The 19,732-nt window shown below is 47.8% G+C and overlaps 1 protein-coding gene across 1 annotated transcript in view; it reads right to left on the bottom strand.

Moving 5' to 3' along the window:
* Nucleotides 1–1,728: 1,728 nt before the first annotated feature.
* HPCAL4 (hippocalcin like 4) overlaps nucleotides 1,729–19,732 on the bottom strand; it is a 47,799-nt gene continuing 29,795 nt past the window's right edge. Inside the window, exons 2-4 of the mRNA XM_075264804.1 lie at nucleotides 3,966–4,143; nucleotides 3,566–3,781; nucleotides 1,729–2,198 (exon numbers count right to left, since the gene is read on the bottom strand). Coding sequence (XP_075120905.1) covers nucleotides 2,001–2,198; nucleotides 3,566–3,781; nucleotides 3,966–4,127 — 576 coding nt within the window. The 5' untranslated portion in view covers nucleotides 4,128–4,143 and the 3' untranslated portion in view covers nucleotides 1,729–2,000. The remainder of the gene's footprint in view (nucleotides 2,199–3,565; nucleotides 3,782–3,965; nucleotides 4,144–19,732) is intronic.

Raw genomic sequence — 19,732 nt, 5'->3', positions numbered from 1 at the left:
GGAGTTCTGCACTCCCTGGTGGGTCTTAAAGATGATATGGAGACCGGATTTCCAAATGTAGAATAGATTTATTTTAAAACAGTAGCACGATGCTTTTCGGGCCTCTACGGGTCCTTTTTCAAGTGCAAAACAATGCTAGACACGCCGGTCTCCATATCATCTTTAAGACCCACCAGGGAGCGCAGAACTCCATTCCAACATGAACCTCTGGTTCCCAACATCTAAATAAACAAACCACAAGACTTGTGGAACAATGTCCTTTAGACAGTCCAGACCAAAGTGGATAAGTTTGGCCATAATGCACAGTGCCACATTTGGCATAAACCAAGCACAGTATATTAAACACCTCATATTCAATGTCAAGCTCTGCGGGGTAAGGGTCATAATTTGCGCTTGTTTTGCTTCTGTATAGCAGAATATTCTAGAAATAAATGTGAGGCCATTTAGCCAACACCTAAAGCTTAGCTGAAACCTGGTCATGCAGCAGGACACTGACCTCAAGTACAGCAGCAAATCTACAACAAAATGGCTAAGAAGGAAAAGCATCAAGGTGTTGCAATAGCCCAGCCAAAGTAAACACCACAACCCAATTGAGATTCTGTACATAAGCAAATGCTGACAAACCTCAATGAACTGAAGCAACGTTGTAAAGAGCAGTGGGTCAAATATCCTCCAGAATGATGTGAGACTGAGTGTGAGTCTTACAAAAATGATGCCTTTAAGTTATTGCTGTCAAAGTTGGTTCTACAAGTCACTGATTCATGGGATCAGCCTGTGAGGGGTCAGCCTGTGAGAGCCATTCACAAATGGCACATCATGGTAAAAGGGGGATCCTTTGTAAAAAGAGCAGATTGTTACTAGATAAAATAAAGAAATGCAAAATCTTTACTTCTGCCATTTAGAGATCACTATAAATATTGGGGGGGGGGGGGGATTCTATACCAGTTTTGTAGTGGAGAGGAATGCTATTGTGGTGCACATTTAATGCAAGGCTTTTTTTTGCGCCCAACATTTGCCACAATCCCTAATCCGCGACTCAATTGCCACATATTCATTACGACTCATGGCAGTTTTCTAACAGTTTTCTTCTTCACATGCTTAATATACAAGTGAGTGACATGTCTGGGTGTACATACTTTTTCACACATGACTTTTCCAATTTGGCTTAATTTTTGGCTTGCATGGAATTCATAGGAATTGTACTTTATATCTCTGGGTGTAGTTTGATCATATGGTCATGTGTTCCTCCATTCCTTCGCCCCCTACAAATAGTACAAGAGAGGGTAGATGGAAGAAATTTACACATGACTACAAGAACAAATTATACAAGGATGGTCTGAAGTCTCTAACCACAGAGATCCAAGTTTATTTTTCTGAGATGCATAGTAGACTTGGTTACAAAGGTGCAGATTCCTGAATCTATTCTCTTATATATTAATGTAAGTTTACTAACTATAACCCAAAACTGTAGGCTGGTGAATGGAAAGCAGCACAACTTTTGGTAGCAAAATGACTTTCTCTATGACTGTTCTTAGCGTCAAGCAACTAAACAAATATATAATGGACATTGCTTATACTTTAAGCACCACACAAATGACATGAATTCATCCATGACATATCAAACGGTATATATAGACATTTCTTGTTACCTTAGGCATTGGCAGAGACAGGCAGGTTCATATATATATATATATATATATATATATATATATATATATATATATATATATATTATTTTGTGAATAACATCTATGCTATAAATCCAGCAAGGTTGGACAGAGCTGAAATTCTGTACACAATGAAATTGTGTGTGTGTGTTATAGTTGCCAACACTGTCAGTCTCATATCACCATTTGTTAAGTAGCTGATTCACCATCTCCCTCTTTCGTGAGATCAGGACTGTGTTACTGAATAGGAAGAAAGTCCCAGGAGACTGTGGAATGGGAAAGGTAGTGAGGTGCATGCAGGGAGCTCACTGGAGCCATGAAAGAAATAGAAGGCTATTTTTGCATGTCACATTGCAAGAGAAGCACTATGGAGGGGTCACTTTTTGCTGCCTCTTTAAACTCTTCCAGGGTGATTTGGTCATCTCTGTCCTTGTCCATCTTTGTGAAGATTTTGTCAACTCTCTGTTGTGGAGTTAGGCCATCCTGATTCATGCGCATCATTATTACCGTGCCAACCATTTTGTAAATAGCCTAAGGGTTAATGGGGAGAGAGCAAAGATAAAATTAACATCCTGATATTTATTACTGTATTATCCTCTAAAAAATATATAGACCTAATATGTTCCACTCCGTAACATTGTCCCTATTTATAGCAAGATCAAATGCTGCCCCTTTGGAAATATCCTCAGCAGAAGATCTATTCACGGTCCTTCAGCAATTATCTTCTCTTATTGTTTTACACTACCTGCAATGTCATATGATTCTAATCTTAAAATAGACACAGAATTAAATATTGGACCACTGTGGGGACAGTATATTCAGTTAGAACACTGTGTACCCTAAGTGGACAAAATTGTGGAAACCTAGACTAATATGGACAGAAAAAGGTGCACAACATCAGGTAGTGATAGAAGAATGAAAAGACTGTGTCCAAGCAAGAAAAGAAAGTCATCGGTATCTATACAAAATGAAATGTCTCAATGTGGTTTTAAGTTGAGTGCAAGTACTTGTTTGGCCCAGGCTGAAAGAATTTGGTCTAGATCAGTGATGGCTAACCTATTGTGCTCAGTGTGATTCGTAAAAATAAACCTAGCTTAACTCATCTTTTTATGGCCCCCACAAAGCATATGATCCCCCTAGTTATGGAACCCACACGGTTTATGACACATATTTATATCCCCCACACACAGTATATGACCTTTTTTAAAGCCCACCTGCAGCATATGACCCCATTTTCTCTCCTCCCTCCCCCACAGAGTAGTGGTTGATAATTTTTACTCACTTGTCTGTGCTCCAGTCCTGGCTGATCTCTGCTGGCGCCTCCAGGGTGCACTGTAGCTGATGCTGAAGAATGCCGGGACGCTGTACGTAACATCCTGGCTTACTTCAGCGTCATGACGTAAATGTAGCACCAAAGGGGGGTGGTCACTAGGGGAGGCAGTTGAGGGCGGCCAGGACAGAAGCGTGGACAGGTGAGTAAAAATTATTGGCAGCTGCTTATTGCAATAAGTATCTTCTGATTAAAAAAAGGACCACCCCCAGTTCTTTTCATGAGGCACCGCCTGAGACCATCACCTTAGGTTGCCTCATGTAAGGTGTGCCCCTGCAGCTGCCACTTGGTTCAGACAATGTGTGCTGCCCAAAATAGACTATAATAGGGTCTGTGTTTTTTCCACAAGAATAATGCAGAGAAAAAAGTGCTGCACAGTAAGTAAACCAAAACATTTACAACATTTTTCAATATGTATATGTTACATATAAACAATATACATTTAACTTCCATATGATTTCACAAGGGAATATTTTCTTGGATGTGTTGAATGTTGGAATTATTGTGTACACATATCTTTCCCAAGGGTTTCATTATGACGTACAAACCTCACTTTTATGTATCGTACCTCAATAATCTCCAGCATTTCCAGTCTTGTAATCTTCCCGTCTCCATCTAAATCATACATCTCAAATGCCCAGTTTAGCTTCTGCTCGAAACTTCCACGTGATGTGACACTCAATGCACAAATGAATTCCCGGAAATCAATAGTACCATCCCCGTTCTTGTCAAATGTACGAAAGGCATGCTGAGCAAATTTAGAAGCATCGCCATATGGGAAAAACTGTAAAACAATATAAACATATATTGTAAAAGAGATAGATAGATAGATAGATAGATAGATAGATAGATAGATAGATAGATAGATAGGCAGTGAAATCTTAGTGAGACAAACAGCCATTTTATTTAACAGATTATCCTCAAGCATATACTGTAATGTTAGCAGTATGTGTCACAGTAATAAATACCTTAATATACAGCTGTTGGAATTCTTGTAAATTAAGAATACCAGATGGACAATCTTTCAGGAATCCTTTATACCAATGCTTCAGCTCTTGTTCTGAGAATTCTGTGCTCTGCACTAAGTCTTGTAGCATCTCGGGGGCGAGCTTACTGTTTGGTTTTCCCATTTTGCCAGTAAAAAGGCTTTAAAACAAAAATTGAGATATTTAGTGATACAATAATTCAGACAATTTTCTTGTCATTTATCACTTGCTCTAAAATTTAAATGGGTGGTCCAGTACTAGACCGTATTCACATGTCCATAAATCATGGCTGTGAGCTGCCTGTGTTGTCCATGGACAGAACATGGTCCATAGATTTTAATAGACTTAGGCCTGGTTCACATCTGTGTTCGGTATTCTGTTCAGGGAGTCCAAATGGGGACCCCACAAACGGAATAACAAATGCATTGACAAGCAGTGAAAGCACACGGACCCCATAAACTTTTGTACAATAAAGAAGACATGGTTATCCATCTGCGCATCAATGAGATTTGTCACATTTCACCCTACCTGTGAGCGCAAATGATTTTCTGTTCTTTTGAATCCTTGGCATAGGACGTCCATCACAGGGCGTCACATATTGGTTACTGCCACCTCTCACCAGTTTTCGCTATATTTGGATGTTGTGACTCATTCACAACCACCTCAGGTGAGGGGCCATGCAGGCTTTTTGTCAGTACAATTTTTAGTGTATTTTTGAGTATTTTACAACAGATCTACACTATGGTCTGCCACTCGCAGCGCTACACCTCTAATGAGGCGAGGTGAGGCGACCGCCCCAGGCGGCAGCACGGGCAATTTTTTTTTTCTCTAAACTAACGCAGGAGAGCTGCAGCTTTCCTGCGCTGGTTCAGATGTCTGCATCTTAGCGCAGGTGGCGTCATCACGCCACCTACGCTGAGACGCAGACATCTTACTGCTGGGTGAAGAGGAGGCAGCAGCAGGAGCAGCGCGAGGTCGGTAAGTAAAATATATATTTTTTTGTTTTATAATAGGCCGCTACCTGCTGGAGTATCCCCCAGCAGGTAGCAGCTTATTTACCAACCTCCCCAGACCTGTTCACTGCCGTCCCTGCTTCTCATTGTACTATAGGCTGCGGAGGGCGGTAGCTAATAGACCCGAGCCTAGGCCGCGATCCCACAACCGCTATTATTATACTCAGAGGTCTTTTCAGACCCCAGAGAATAATAATCGGAGCCCCAGGGGAGGGGAGGGAACATAATAAACAGTGTTACTTACCTCTCTGGGATCCAATGTTAATCCTAGCAGGCTTCGGGCCTATATGGTAATGTCCCAGATGTCACGTGGTCTGGGATATTACCATTTAGGCCCAAAGCATGTTCTAGCAGTACTATATAGGCCCAAAGCCTGTGCTAGTAGTAATAGCCTGCTACTGCTAGCACAGGCTTTGGGCCTGTATGGCAACAGGCTGTTACCGCTTCCATAGGCTTTGGACCTGTATGGTAATATCCCAGACCACGTGATGTCTGACACATTACCCGCGGGACGATTTCCGCGGGACAGTCATGATTTGGGTGACATGTCCCACGGTCCCGGTTGGAGGGAGGTATGTCCCGATTTCAACTCATATCTGCGTCCAGAGGACGCAGATCTGAGTTGAACACATATGCGGCTGAAGCAAGGAGATGTCACAGGTCAGCTCCTCGCTTCGCCGCTGCGCGCCTCTCTCCCTGACACATATGCGGCTGAAGCCAGGAGCTGACCTGTGTCAGCTCCTCGCTTCGCCGCTGCCGCCGGTCTCGCTGACACATATGCGGCTGAAGCCAGGAGCTAGGTCAGCTCCTGGCTTCAGCCGCATATGTGTCAGCGAGACCGGCGGCAGCGGGGAAGCGAGGAGCTGACACAGGTCAGCTCCTGGCTTCAGCCGCATATGTGTCAGGGAGAGAGGCGCGCAGAGAGTGGCGAGGGAGCGGAGAAGGTAAGTTTAATGTGGAGGTGGAATGTGAAACTGGGGGCAGATGAAGAAGAGGACGGCATGACACTGGGGGCAGATGAAGGAGGGGACGGCATGACACTGGGAGCAGAGATGGAGAGGACGGCATGACACTGGGGGCAGAGATGGAGAGGACGGCATGACACTGGGGGCAGAGATGGAGAGGACGGCATGACACTGGGGGCAGAGATGGAGAGGACGGCATGACACTGGGGGCAGAGATGGAGAGGACGGCATGACACTGGGGGCAGAGATGTGGAGACATGAATCTGGGGGCAGAGATGGAGGGGACATGAATCTGGGGGCAGAGATGGAGGGGACATGAATCTGGGGGCAGAGATGGAAGGGGGACATGAAACTGGGGGCAGATGAAGGGTGTATATGAAACTGGGGGAGAGAGAAGGGGGACATATAATTTACGGGTGACTGTAGGAGGATTATACTGTGTGCGGGCACATGAAAAATTAACGAGTGGGTGTAGTCAACACAAAAGTGGGCGGGGCTAAATTTTCCGTGGCACGCTACGCGCGCCGCTCATTTTGTCCCTCTTTCAGTTCTTCAAAAGTTGGGAGGTATGACATTACCATACAGGCCCGAAAGCATGTTAGGATTAACATTGGATCCCGGAGAGGTGAGTAACACTGTTTATTATGTTCCCTCATCTCCTCTGGGGCTCCAATTATTATACTCGGGGGTCTGAGACCGCTGAGTATAATAATAGTTCATTGGTGTGCAACTGTGGGGCATAATAGAGCTTGGAGGGTCCACTGTGGACCTTGTAACCTCTATTATGCCCTACAGCGCCCCCCCCCCGACACATCTAAGGCTAGTCTTGGAAAAACAAGTCTCGAGGCTCCAAGAGTTTGTAGAAGGTTCCGAATTTGGAGGTACTTAAAAAAAAATCATTGCTAGGGAATCAGACTCAGTACGCAACATAGCGAAAGATTTGAGGCAGTCATTATCATATAATTGTGAAATCCTATAGAGACCTCTATCAATCCAACCACGTACTTTCAGCTGGAGAAGGAATGTGATCATGTAAAGCAAAGGCATTTTTATCAAGGGGATCAGGTCCTCAATGGCAGTGTGTGACAGGAGATATTTCCAAGCCCAAGTAGAGGCTTTAATGCTCAACAGAGGGGCCTGGATACAGGAAGGACCGGAGTCCCTGGAGTGAAGAAGACTCATGAGCGGGGCTTCCAACAACGTTTCCTCTATCTGTGCCCATCTCCAATCAGACGACTCAGCCCAGCTAACTTTGAGCTAACTTCTTGACGGTTGCTGCATAATATTTTTTAAGACTCACGCTCCCCCACAAGACCAGAGCCTGTGCATGACATGGAGGCGGATTCTGGACCTTTTACCCTCCCAAATAAAGTGAGATAAAATACACTGGAGTTTCGTTAAGTAGGAGTCAGGAAGGGGGATTGCCACCGTTCAAAACATGTACAATATCAGGAGCAACGCCATCATTTTGACAATGGCTATTCGGCTTGCCCAAGTCAACATGGGTTTGGAGAATGATACCAGAAGGGAAGATACCTTATTCAAAAGTGGGACATAATTCATAGAGTACAAATGAGAGCTCGGGACAGTCAGAGCAATACCCAAATATGTGACACTGTCTCCTTTCCATTGATAGGGAAAGTCGCGGTGGAGGTCCTCCCGTAGGGAGGGGGGGCACTACAATAGGCAGGATCTGGTATGCTACTTCCTCAGCAGGCCACTCCAAAGAAGATGGCTGATGCTACCATAGAGTTGAAAAAGGCCCTAAGAAGTGGCCCCTGGACTCCATAGGCCCTCAGCCTCCTGAACTGGTAGAGCCTGCTGTGACCCTTTCTGTGCAGCGTATCCAGCTAATCAGTCCAGCTTATTATTGATGAAAGAACAAAAGGACGGCGCTCTCAGGTCCAAAGGAATTATTATTGAGGAGCACAACCAGGTACTTATAGGTATTGACTATCCAAATGCCTGTCCCCTGGATGTCTACTGGATTCAGGGCACTTCTCCACTTACTAAAGTCCACCACCATCTCCTTGGTCTTCCCAGGATTAATCCTGAGGTGGTTCCGCTGACACCATTCCACAAATTCCTGGTTTAATTCTCTGTACTCCCTGTCAACTCCATCAGTGATGAGGCCTACTATTGCGGAGTTATCGGAGTACTTTTGCAAGTAACAGCTAGATGAGTTGCAACTAGAGTCAGCAGTGTACAGTGTGAAGAGGAAAGGGACAAGAACTGTACCTTGTGGTGCCCCCGTACTACAGATCACAGTGTCAGACACACAGTCCTGGGCTCTCACATACTGAGGTCAATTTGTGAAGTAGTGTAGTATCCAGTTGGAGAGGTGGTGGTCCACTCCAACAAGGTACTGCTTGTCTCTCGTCAGCCCTGGCTGACTGGTGTTGATTTGTTGAACATACTGGAGAAATCAAAGAACATTATTGTCACAGTGTTCCCTGTTTTCTCCAGGTGAGAGAGCTCTATGAAGAAGGTGAATTATGGCATGGGGAGGGGGGGGGGGGGTGTGTCACGGAGCAAAGGTATACGTCTTCCTCCGGATGGTCTTTTGAATCAACACGGACGCAAGAGGTCGGGAGACAACAGCAATTTATTGTAATCCACAAAGTTAGTAGCCGGCGGCGGTCACATCAACCGTAATAACAATAAGTCCACAGAAGTCACAATCCAATGATAGCTTTGGCTCCTTGGTCCTGTAACTAAATCCTGGCTCTCTGCAGAGCTGTGCACAGGCCGGCTAACACATACTAACTCCTAGCTACAACTATATACTAAGACTGTTACACCTATATCTGTGGGTGGGAAGGGCTGAGTCACAGATCCTTCCCCCCTCACCTATACCAAGGAGAGCAGACTCCCTGTCTACTATGGACAATGCACCATCCAACATCTTCTTGGAGACACTGATCAGATTATCTCCACCCATTGTCCTCACTGGTCCTCACTAGTTAGAGGTATTTGCATACAATGTGCTAACACACTAGACCCTAATCAGCCAACTACACATTGATGTATATAACAGGTTAGAGAATACATTCCACATGAAATATATATTACACATGGCCTATAGTATGGACTCTAACCATCCCGTGACAACCCCTCCCCCTCTCAAAACATGTGCATGACACAATTGGCCTACACAGGTAAATTGGGGAATGCACATCAGTCTCTATAGCTCATATGTCCTGCCGGGATAACCCATCCGCGTTCTGGTGTTGGTTCCCTCGGCGATACTGAATGGTAAAGTTGTAGGGTTGAAGGGCTGGCATCTGGCAGAAAATCCGGTCGATCCATGTTGGCGTCTCTCTGAGCTTGGCTTCGGGTCACTGCTCCCACAAAGTGGCACTGTAGATTTCCAACATCGTTGCCTAACAGAACATCGGCCGGCAGCCCGCTCATCACACCAATTGTGCATCGTTTTGGTCCATAACCATAGTCGAGTTCCACGGTAGCTTTAGGAATATGTTTCCGAGTACCTCCTGCCAACTCGATAGAAAGGCCAGGGCCCTCCTCTAGGGCCTCGGGTCGAACTACTCGGGGGTCCACTACAGTTAGGAAAGCTCCCGAGTCCCGGAATCCAACAACTGTTCGGCCATCCAGTAGGACCTCCTGCAAGTGCTTCCGCTGAAGGTTTGTGGGATGTGTGGCGGAAGGCTGAATCCCATAGACCCCTGGAGGTGGAACAGATGGGTCATTCATGGAGTCATCTGGAAATGGGGCCAAACTTTCTGTCCTAGGGGTGGTTCCCAGGTAGTGAATAGGCCGGGATGCCACGGTGGCCCGTGCCCCCATGTTAACAGGGCAACTAGCTTGCAAATGTCCAGGCCGCCCGCACCCAAAACATCTGCGCTCTAGCATTCTTCCAGTAGGTCGTTGTCTAGGGACAGGGTTGTTCATAGCTGGAGGCCGATGGGCTGGGGCAGGGGTAGAGGGAGAATTGTAATCCTGAGGCCGGGCACGAAAGGTGGGTGGCTGGATGAAGGGTGTCTGGCGGACTGTGGTAGTTTTCCGCTCCTCTGCAAACAACCTCTTCCACTGCGGCTTGATGGTCAGGCCTTCATCTGCAAGGGAAGCAGCTTTCTCAACTGTGGCTGGGTTCCGTTCCAGCACCCACTCACGGATCTCAGCGGGGCACTGGGAAAAGAACTGTTCCTTAAGTATGACTTGGAGGATCTTATCGACTGTGACAGCCTCCTCTCCTTCTAGCCAGCGCTTGCATGCTTGCTTCAACTTGTGGGCGAACATGTGGAAGGAGCTTCCCCCATTGTAAGACAAAGAGTGGAACTGAACTCGGTAGGTCTCTGGAGTGACTGCATAATACTTCTGCACCGCTCTTTTAATGGCCTCATAGTCCCGCTGATCACTAGGGTCCATGGCTCTGAGAGCTTCCGCAGCCCCATCTCGTAGGTGCCCCACCAGATACCGGACCCAATCCTTCTCTGGGACTTCCATCAGGTGGCACTGGTTTTCGAAGTCCTGAAAATATCCATCAACATCCCCAGCCGCTTCATCAAAGGTCTTGAAGTGTTTATGGGAGACATATGGTGGTTCTCTCACTGTTGGGCTAGGGGTCGACGTTTGATTATAATTGCGCGTAGTTATCTCAGCCATTTGCATTTCATGCGCCATTCTTTCCTTTTCATGCGCCATTCTCTGTTCCTCCTTCTCCGTTTCCTGAGCCCTCTGTAATGCTCTACTCCTTTGCTCTGCAGTTGCTCCTAGCCCCAGCACTGCCAATTCCTCCTCATACAAAACAACCCATCTGCTCTTTTGGGTCTGTACCTGCCACTCCCGTATCTCTACTGTCTCCTGGGGGCAGCCCTCCTCATGGTCGCTTTGCAGGGTCATCTCCTCCAGTGCCTCGATCAGTTGATCTTTCGTTCTTCCCTGGTAACTCAGGTTTAGTTCCCGGGCCCTTACTTGTAGACTTGCCATAGTCCAGTTCCTGTATTCTGAGGTTGTGGCTCCATTAATCGCTGAGCTGCTGTAGTCCATCTCGCTGTCCGCTGTTGATCCCACCGCTGCCAACCAGTTGTCACGGAGCAAAGGTATACGTCTTCCTCCGGATGGTCTTTTGAATCAACACGGACGCAAGAGGTCGGGAGACAACAGCAATTTATTGTAATCCACAAAGTTAGTAGCCGGCGGCGGTCACATCAACCGTAATAACAATAAGTCCACAGAAGTCACAATCCAATGATAGCTTTGGCTCCTTGGTCCTGTAACTAAATCCTGGCTCTCTGCAGAGCTGTGCACAGGCCGGCTAACACATACTAACTCCTAGCTACAACTATATACTAAGACTGTTACACCTATATCTGTGGGTGGGAAGGGCTGAGTCACAGATCCTTCCCCCCTCACCTATACCAAGGAGAGCAGACTCCCTGTCTACTATGGACAATGCACCATCCAACATCTTCTTGGAGACACTGATCAGATTATCTCCACCCATTGTCCTCACTGGTCCTCACTAGTTAGAGGTATTTGCATACAATGTGCTAACACACTAGACCCTAATCAGCCAACTACACATTGATGTATATAACAGGTTAGAGAATACATTCCACATGAAATATATATTACACATGGCCTATAGTATGGACTCTAATCATCCCGTGACAGGGGGGTAGAATGACATTCTGGGGTAGGAGGAGCTGGTGTATGATCAAATCTATTGAAGAATAGATTTAGACAAAAATAGGCATACAACATGGGCAAGGTTATGGTGATTGTGATTTTATTGACATAAGACAGTACAGGATAAAGCACCTAATTTATTAACTTCTTAGGTAGTGGATCCTTGACTACCGGCAGCACACTAGCTCAGCGAACAATGACAACATCTGCATGGAGTTGGTATGTTCTCCCTGTGTTTTCATGGGTTTCTTCTGTGTATTCTAGTTTCCTCCCACAAGACATACTGATAGGAAATTTATATGGGACAGTGACTGACAATGTCTGTAAAGTGCTGCAGAAAATGTTGGTGCTCTATAAATAAGAGAAATAAATAAAAAATATATATATATACGGCCAATTTTAGGCCCATCTCACTTTTAAATGTAGATGTTAAATTATATGCCAAAATTGTAGCCGAGCGACTGTTGCGAATTCTTCCTGAGTTAGTTAAACCTGATCAGGTGAGGTTTGTTTTGGGTAGGCAGGCCCCGGATGGAACTCGCAGGTTTATCAACCTTGTCCAAAAGGCTGAGCGGAATAGAGCACCATCATTACTGTTAGCTTTGGATGCTGAAAAAGCCTTTGACAGAGTCCACTGGAGCTACCTTTTGGACAGATTTGATATGGATCCTGTCTTCAAAACCACTATTCTGGCCTTATATTCCTGTCCCTCGGCTCGCGTGCTCTCCTCAGGGTTCCTGTCTGACCCTTTCCTCATCTCTAATGGCACCTGCCAGGGCTGCCCCCTATCTCCTATCATATTTGCTTTGGTGATGGAACCGCTGGCTGAGTATATTAGATCTGATAATCGCATTGAGGGTGTCTCTGTTGGCCGCAAACAACACAAAATTGGTTTTACGTGGATGACCTCATTTTAGCGTTGTCCTCTCCTGGTCCCTCCCTGCGTGCTACTACGAACGCCCTGGAACTTTTTGGGAGAATATTCTATTATAAGGTGAACCCCACTAAATCCTAGATATGAAAAGACATCTCCTGTGAGTATTACTGCACAAGATATTACTGCATTGTATTTATAGTAATGTTACTGCTAACACCCCCAACAACCCCGCTTTGTGAGGCGGACGATCAACAGATGAACAACACCCAACCCCCACCCCCACCCCCCCCACCCCCGCCCTGGGCTCAAAACGGAGGGGATGGGGGGTGGGAGTCTTTTGATCGTCTGCCTCAGGCAGCAGAGAGGCTAGGTTCACCACTGGCCGCTCGATGTCTTTTTTGTCCTTTTCTCTGCGAGTTGCTACAATCTGTGACTTTTTTCCTGTCCACCTGTCTGTCTTGTTAATCATTTTCCTTCACTGGCTTCATTATAGTAATGGGAGCTTTGTGTCCAGGCTCCTATATTGGAGCTAGGCCTGCTGATTATTTAATGTTGTCTAATAAGATAAGATAATCCTTTAATAGTCCCACAATGGGGAAATTTCAGTGATACAGTTTCATAGATGGTACAGTAGTATATAACAAGAGAGAAACACATAGAAGCTCATGGCAGATAGAGAAATCCTAGGAATCATAGCAACTAAAAAAGAAAGAGACACACTGCAGGATCATTTAGTTCTCTGTGTGAAGTGATGTTAATAATACAGCCCGACCGTGGTTGGAGGACATGAGGAGGGGGGGGGGGGGTCACAGCCTGTAGATATAACAGGCAAAAACGTGTTTTTTTTTGCAGAGGTGGGGGACATATGCAGCTATTATGATAACATGTGGCAGTTCCTTTGGTAGATGGTGAGATCTCATGCTCACAGCTGATAGTTCGGTATCTTGCATCAGCGCTATTGTCCATTAACCACAAAAAAATGCCCCAAATATCCTTCATCAGAAGCCCTCCTCTTCCTTTCTTCTTACCACTGTGTTCTACTGCCCAGAGAGGTCTGAAGCCATCCAGGTAGACAGGGTACTGCTCTCTTGCCAAGCTTCCATAAACACATGGGTAGGTGGGTGATGGTAGGTTCCCAGGTTGTAACAGAGTCCCACGTGTCCACAGTAAAAGAAAGAAATACCAGTCAGCTGTAGGCATCTTCACACATCAGCAATAGACTCCAAAAATCATCTCCTTGAAAAGAAGAAGTCCACACTTCCATGTAGGTTTCTCCTCCATGCCACATGGTGTCCATGCTGTCCTTAGCTCCTGGGGGGATGGTAACAGGCACATGTGCACAGGAAAAACTCCAGGTCTTGAGTCATTGTCCATGCTTAACAATAGAAACAAAATACTCCACAGGATCTTCCATTCGATTTATAGTTGCTAATTCATAGTGCTAGTTTGCTTGGTTACAGGATTCTTGAAGATACAGAGAAAAAGAGTGAAAAAGGAAAGATAAAGTTGCTCCCAGCTTGGAGCACTGTATCAGGCAGCCACACACAAGGCGGCTTACTGTATTTTAGGTTTCATTACTAGAGATGAGCGAACACTAAAATGTTTGAGGTTCGAAATTCGAATCGAACAGCCGCTCACTGTTCGTGTGTTCGAACGGGTTTCGAACCCCATTATAGTCTATGGGGAACATATACTCGTTAAGGGGGAAACCCAAATCCGTGTCTGGAGGGTCACCAAGTCCACTATGACACCACAGGAAATGATGCCAACACCTCTGGAATGACACTGGGACAGCAGGGGAAGCATGGCTGGGGGCATCTAACACACCAAAGACCCTCTATTACCCCAACATCACAGCCTAACAACTACACACTTTACACACTCAATACCACCTCTCTGACAGTAGGAAAACACCTTGAAACATGTGTATTTGGCACTTGCAGTGAGGAGAGCTTGTCACCAGCAGTGAATTTGGCCCTTGTAGTAAGTTGAGGTTGGCACCAACATTTGTTTTGAAAATCAGGGTGGATTGAGCCTCTAACCAGCAGAGTTTGGGCAAATTCATGGTGGAGGGAGCCTCTAAAAACCCCAGTTTGGACCAATTCATGGTGGAGGGAGCCTCTAAAAAACCCAGTTTGGACCAATTCATGGTGGAGGGAGCCTCTAAACAGCCCAGTTTGGACCAATTCATGGTGGAGGGAGCCTCTAAACAGCCCAGTTTGGGCAAATTCATGGTGGAGGGAGCCTCTAACCAGCCCAGTTTGGGCAAATTCATGGTGGAGGGAGCCTCTAAAAACCCCCGTTTGGACCAATTCATGGTGGAGGGAGCCTCTAAACAGCCCAGTTTGGGCAAATTCATGGTGGAGGGAGCCTCTAACCAGCCCAGTTTGGACCAATTCATGGTGGAGGGAGCCTCTAAAAACCCCAGTTTGGACCAATTCATGGTGGAGGGAGCCTCTAAAAACCCCAGTTTGGACCAATTCATGGTGGAGGGAGCCTCTAAAAACCCCAGTTTGGACCAATTCATGCTGGAGGGAGCCTCTAAACAGCCCAGTTTGGGCAAATTCATGGTGGAGGGAGCCTCTAAAAACCCCAGTTTGGACCAATTCATGCTGGAGGGAGCCTCTAAACAGCCCAGTTTGGGCAAATTCATGGTGGAGGGAGCCTCTAAAAACCCCAGTTTGGACCAATTCATGGTGGAGGGAGCATCTAAAAACCCCAGTTTGGACCAATTCATGGTGGAGGGAGCCTCTAAAAAACCCAGTTTGGACCAATTCATGGTGGAGGGAGCCTCTAAACAGCCCAGTTTGGGCAAATTCATGGTGGAGGGAGCCTCTAAAAACCCCAGTTTGGACCAATTCATGGTGGAGGGAGCCTCTAAAAACCCCAGTTTGGACCAATTCATGGTGGAGGGAGCCTCTAACCAGCCCAGTTTGGACCAATTCATGGTGGAGGGAGCCTCTAACCAGCCCAGTTTGGGCAAATTCATGGTGGAGGGAGCCTCTAAAAACCCCAATTTGGACCAATTCATGGTGGAGGGAGCCTCTAAACAGCCCAGTTTGGGCAAATTCATGGTGGAGGGAGCCTCTAACCAGCCCAGTTTGGACCAATTCATGGTGGAGGGAGCCTCTAAAAAACCCAGTTTGGACCAATTCATGGTGGAGGGAGCCTCTAATCAGCCCAGTTTGGACCAATTCATGGTGGAGGGAGCCTCTAAAAACCCCAGTTTGGACCAATTCATGGTGGAGGGACCCTCTAAAAAACCCAGTTTGGACCAATTCATGGTGGAGGGAGCCTCTAACCAGCCCAGTTTGGACCAATTCATGGTGGAGGGAGCCTCTAAACAGCCCAGTTTGGGCAAATTCATGGTGGAGGGAGCCTCTAACCAGCCCAGTTTGGACCAATTCATGGTGGAGGGAGCCTCTAAAAACCCCAGTTTGGACCAATTCATGGTGGAGGGAGCCTCTAAAAACCCCAGTTTGGACCAATTCATGCTGGAGGGAGCCTCTAAAAACCCCAATTTGGACCAATTCATGGTGGAGGGAGCCTCTAAACAGCCCAGTTTGGGCAAATTCATGGTGGAGGGAGCCTCTAAAAACCCCAGTTTGGACCAATTCATGGTGGAGGGAGCCTCTAAAAACCCCAGTTTGGACCAATTCATGGTGGAGGGAGCCTCTAAAAAACCCAGTTTGGACCAATTCATGGTGGAGGGAGCCTCTAAACAGCCCAGTTTGGGCAAATTCATGGTGGAGGGAGCCTCTAAAAACCCCAGTTTGGACCAATTCATGGTGGAGGGAGCCTCTAAAAACCCCAGTTTGGACCAATTCATGGTGGAGGGAGCCTCTAAAAAACCCAGTTTGGACCAATTCATGGTGGAGGGAGCCTCTAACCAGCCCAGTTTGGACCAATTCATGGTGGAGGGAGCCTCTAAAAACCCCAGTTTGGACCAATTCATGGTGGAGGGAGCCTCTAAACAGCCCAGTTTGGGCAAATTCATGGTCGAGGGAGCCTCTAAAAACCCCAGTTTGGACCAATTCATGGTGGAGGGAGCCTCTAAAAACCCCAGTTTGGACCAATTCATGGTGGAGGGAGCCTCTAAAAAACCCAGTTTGGACCAATTCATGGTGGAGGGAGCCTCTAAACAGCCCAGTTTGGGCAAATTCATGGTGGAGGGAGCCTCTAAAAACCCCAGTTTGGACCAATTCATGGTGGAGGGAGCCTCTAAAAACCCCAGTTTGGACCAATTCATGGTGGAGGGAGCCTCTAAAAAACCCAGTTTGGACCAATTCATGGTGGAGGGAGCCTCTAACCAGCCCAGTTTGGGCAAATTCATGGTGGAGGGAGCCTCTAACCAGCAGAGTTGTGGGAAAGCAGGGTGGAGGGAGCCTCTAACCAGCAGAGTTGGTGGAAATCAGGGTGGAGGGAGCCTCTAACCAGCAGAGTTGGGGGAAATCATGTTGGAGGGAGCCTAGTATTAGCAGAATTGTGCAACGCTTATGGTGGATGAGTATGAGGATGCGGAGGAATTGGAGAGGTTGAGTACAGACATGGAGTTTCATGTTGGGGTGCTTTACACAGGTGGGCACAAAAATGAAGGCTCTATCCAGTGGTGGTTCATTTTTATCAAAGTGAGCCGGTCGGCACTCTCAGCTGACAGACGGGTGCGCTTGTCAGTGATGATGCCACCGGCTGCACTGAACACCCTCTCAGATAGGACGCTGGCGGCAGGACAGGACAGCACCTCCAAGGCATATAGGGCAAGTTCAAGCCACAGGTCCAACTTCGACACCCAATACGTGTAGGGCGCAGAGGGGTCGGAGAGGACAGGGCTGTGGTCGGAAAGGTATTCCCGCAACATGCGCCTATACTTCTCACGCCTGGTGACACTAGGACCCTCTGTGGCGGCACTTTGGCGAGGGGGTGCCATCAAGGTGTCCCAGACCTTAGACAGTGTGCCCCTCGTTTGTGTGGACCGGTGAGAACTTGGTCGCCTACTGGAGGAACTGTCCTCCCTGCCGCCAACGTCACATGCTGGAAACATCTCCATCATATTCTGCACCAATTGCCTGTGGCAAGCATTGATGCGATTGGCCCTCCCCTCTACCGGAATAAAAGACGAGATGTTGTTTTTATACCGGGGGTCAAGGATAGCAAAGATCCAGTACTGGTTGTCCTCCATGATTTTGACAATACGCTTGTCGGTTGTAAAGCACCCCAACATGAACTCAGCCATGTCTGCCACAGTGTTAGTTGGCATGACTCCTCTGGCCCCACCGGAAAGTTCAATCTCCATTTCCTCCTCATCCTCCATGTCTACCCATCCGCGCTGCAACAATGGGACGATTCGAAGTTGCCCGGAAGCCTCCTGTATCACCATCACATCATCGGACAACTCTTCTTCCTCCTCCTCCTCCTCCTCCTCCTCCATTAAACGCGATGAAGCGGACAGATGTGTGGACCTACTCTCCAGCTGTGACGGATCGGATGCTATCCCTGACTCCTCTGTGTGATCTGAGTTATCCCTGATGTCAATCAGGGATTCTCTCAGAACACACAAGAGCGGGATTGTAAGGCTCACCATCGCATCCTCAGAGCTCACCCTCCTTGTGGACTCCTCAAACACCCGTAGGATGTCACAAAGGTCTCTCATCCATGGCCACTCATGGATGAGAAACTGAGGCAGCTGACTTTGTGGCACCCTAGGGTTTTGTAGCTGGTATTCCATCAAAGGTCTCTGCTGCTCAACCACTCTATTCAACATCTGAAACGTTGAGTTCCAGCGTGTGGGGACGTCGCACAAAAGCCGGTGTTGTGGCACATGCAGGCGTTGCTGGAGAGATTTTAAGCTAGCAGCGGCTACTGTCGACTTGCGAAAGTGGGCGCACATGCGCCGCACTTTCACCAGTAGCTCTGGAACATTGGGGTAGCTCTTTAGGAAACGTTGCACCACTAGGTTGAAGACGTGGGCCAGGCATGGAACATGTTGGAGTCCGGCAAGCTCCAGAGCTGCTACCAGGTTCCGGCCGTTATCACAAACGACCATGCCTGGGCCCAGGTGCAGCGGCTCAAACCATATTGCCGTCTCATCGAGGAGGGCATCCCTCACCTCGGAGGCAGTGTGCTGTCTGTCCCCCAAGCTGATCAGCTTCAGCACAGCCTGCTGACGTCTACCAACGCCAGTGCTGCAACGTTTCCAACTCGTAGCTGGGGTCAATCTAACAGCGGAGGAGGAGGCGGTGGCGGAGGAGGAGGCGGTAGAGGAGGAGGAGGAGGGGGGTGTTCTTCTCGTGTCCCTGCCAGGAATGTTAGGCGGGGAGACGAGGTACACCGGGCCAGTTTGGGAAGCAGTCCCAGCCTCAACTACATTCACCCAGTGTGCCGTCAGTGAAATGTAGCGTCCCTGTCCGCATGCACTTGTCCACGCGTCGGTGGTCAAGTGGACCTTTGTGCAAAGCGCGGAACTAAGGGCCCGCCTGATGTTGAGTGACACGTGCTGGTGCAAGGCGGGGACGGCACACCGGGAGAAGTAGTGACGGCTAGGGACGGCATAGCGAGGTGCCGCAGTTGCCATCAGGTCCAGGAAGGCGGGAGTTTCAACAAGCCGGAACGCCAACATCTCCTGGGCCAGCAGTTTAGCGATGTTGGCGTTCAAGGCTTGCGCGTGTGGTGGTTAGCAGTGTATTTCTGCCGCCGCTCCAATGTCTGAGAGATGGTGGGTTGTTGTAAAGAAGCGCCTCATGGTGCCTTTGATGGTGCAGGAGAAGGAGATAAGACAGGAACAGGGGAGGATGAGGGAGAAGTCAACAAAGTGGCGGAGGCAGATGAAGTGGTGTCCTGGCTCGTCCTCTGGAGTGCATCGCCAGCACAGTCAGCAGTGGCAGTGGCAGAGGCAGTGGCAGAGGCAGTGGCAGTGGCGTGAACGGCAGGCGGCCTTTGTCCTGCCGTTGCTGCCTGCCACTGATTCCAGTGCTTGGATTCCAAATGACGGCGCATTGAAGTGGTGGACAGGTTGCTCTTCTCAGAGCCCCTAATCAATTTCGAGAGGCAAATTGTGCAGACAACACTATATCTGTCCTCGGCGCATTCCTTGAAAAAACTCCACACCTTCGAGAAACGTGCCCTCGAGGTGGGAGTTTTTCGGGGCTGGGTACGAATTGGAACATCTTGGGAGATTCCGGGTGTGGCCTGGCTTCGCCTAAGCTGCTGACCTCTGCCTCTGCCTCTAGCTACCCTTTTTGGTGC

Source organism: Leptodactylus fuscus, chromosome 2, assembly GCF_031893055.1.
Source record: "Leptodactylus fuscus isolate aLepFus1 chromosome 2, aLepFus1.hap2, whole genome shotgun sequence".
NCBI lineage: Eukaryota > Metazoa > Chordata > Amphibia > Anura > Leptodactylidae > Leptodactylus > Leptodactylus fuscus.
Note: the sequence above shows the minus strand (reverse complement) of the source record. Positions and strands in the feature narration are given on the sequence as shown.